Source organism: Phacochoerus africanus, chromosome 4 (genome assembly GCF_016906955.1).
Source record: "Phacochoerus africanus isolate WHEZ1 chromosome 4, ROS_Pafr_v1, whole genome shotgun sequence".
NCBI classification, from domain to species: domain Eukaryota; kingdom Metazoa; phylum Chordata; class Mammalia; order Artiodactyla; family Suidae; genus Phacochoerus; species Phacochoerus africanus.
In genome coordinates, this window is record NC_062547.1 from 151,204,933 (window position 1) to 151,206,376 (window position 1,444).

Below are 1,444 nucleotides of genomic sequence, written 5' to 3' on the forward strand. Positions count from 1 at the left end.
GTGGCCTAAATCTGCGCCGCCTCTCATGGTCCCTCCTCCCGCACGGGGCTGTGGTTCTAATGGGAACAGGCCCTCGGGGAGCGCCGCCTGCAGGCTGGCCGGAGACCTTCTCCGTGTCTGCACTTGTCTGCGGGTCTAGACTGAGCCACAGGGAGCTCACCTGGGCTCAGGTGTGGAGCCAGAGACGGCTTGTGACAGTCAGAGGGAAGCACGCGCTCAGAGTACTGTACCCCAGATGGGGACCTAGACGGACCGGAGGGCGCCCAGGATGAGGAAGGCCTGGAGATCCCATCCCGGGGCTAACGGAGGAGAAGCGCCTGCGGAAACCTTAGGAGCTGCTCCAAAGCCAGAGCTGCTCTGAGCTGCAGACGCGACCTCCCTGTAGCCCCAAAGGGTAGGACCGGGGCTCACAGGTGAAGCCCCCACGGTGGGAAAGATTGAAGGAACATTTGCTAACAGTTCCAGGGGCGACCTGCAGAAGTGCGTCTGCAGCCTCTGAAGGTCAGAAGGCAGAGGTGACCGGCAGCGTCGCCCAGAAGGGGCTGCTGCACAAACAAGAGGTGCAGGGAGTGGCTTTTGCCTCCAGCTCAACAGGGGCACCGGATCTGGGGTCGGAAGGCCGGGGCTGCCATCCTAGCCCAGGCGCAACTGCGATGCATGTTCTCGGGCAAATCCCTTGGATTCCTGAGGCCTTCGTTTCGCGCTCTGCCGAACGGGGGCGATCTGTGCCGCCACGGATGCCAGGAGGCCCAGAGAGGGCCTGAAGTACGTGCTGGCTGGGCAGGGCCGGGCGGCTGGTGCCGAGCCTCCACCCCACGTGAGCTTAGTCCTACCCGTCCCCTTCAGATGGGAGGAGGGGGACTCGGAGGCCCCCGAGCCTGTCTACCTCCCCACCCCGATGCCCTCCAGAGACCCAGAGGCAAGATGAACAACGCGCTGGGCAGCAGGCCCCAAGCCGTCTCCTCGGACCGCCTCCCCGCCCGAACCAAGGTTGCTATGGCAACCGCACTGCAATGAAGCTGAGGCTGGGCAGCTAGAAAGTGGCCCAGCTGGGATCTGGACCGTGCCAGAGCAGCCCTGTGGCCCAGCTGCCCCTCACCCTGCCTGGCACAGGGCACCTGAGCCTGGGAGTTGGGAGACCCAGGCCCCGAGTTCAGCTGCTCGGCCTCCCTGAGCCTGATTCCCTCATCTGGACAGTGGGGGGCACCCCTCCCCCAGCCCCACTCGGGGACGCCAACGGGGCGGAACCCTCGGCTGGGTCGCTCACCTTCAGGTCCCTGTGTACCACCCCCATCTGGTGGCAGTGGAGCACAGCCTCCAGGATCTGCTGGATACAGTGACTGGGGAGAGAGAGGAAGGCCGGGAGGTGAGGGCGGGCCTCCGCGGGGGTAGCAGGAGGGAGTGCCCGGCCCCTCGGGCACCACTGCCAGGCCACACCCGGCGC

At 66.0% G+C, this 1,444-nt stretch overlaps 1 protein-coding gene across 1 annotated transcript in view; it reads right to left on the bottom strand.

Annotated features, from left to right (window-relative positions):
• Positions 1 to 1,444, bottom strand: part of CAMK2A (calcium/calmodulin dependent protein kinase II alpha) — a 32,131-nt gene that overhangs the window by 29,443 nt on the left and 1,244 nt on the right. The window contains exon 3 of the mRNA XM_047779048.1: positions 1,268 to 1,340. Coding sequence (XP_047635004.1) covers positions 1,268 to 1,294 — 27 coding nt within the window. The 5' untranslated portion in view covers positions 1,295 to 1,340. The remainder of the gene's footprint in view (positions 1 to 1,267; positions 1,341 to 1,444) is intronic.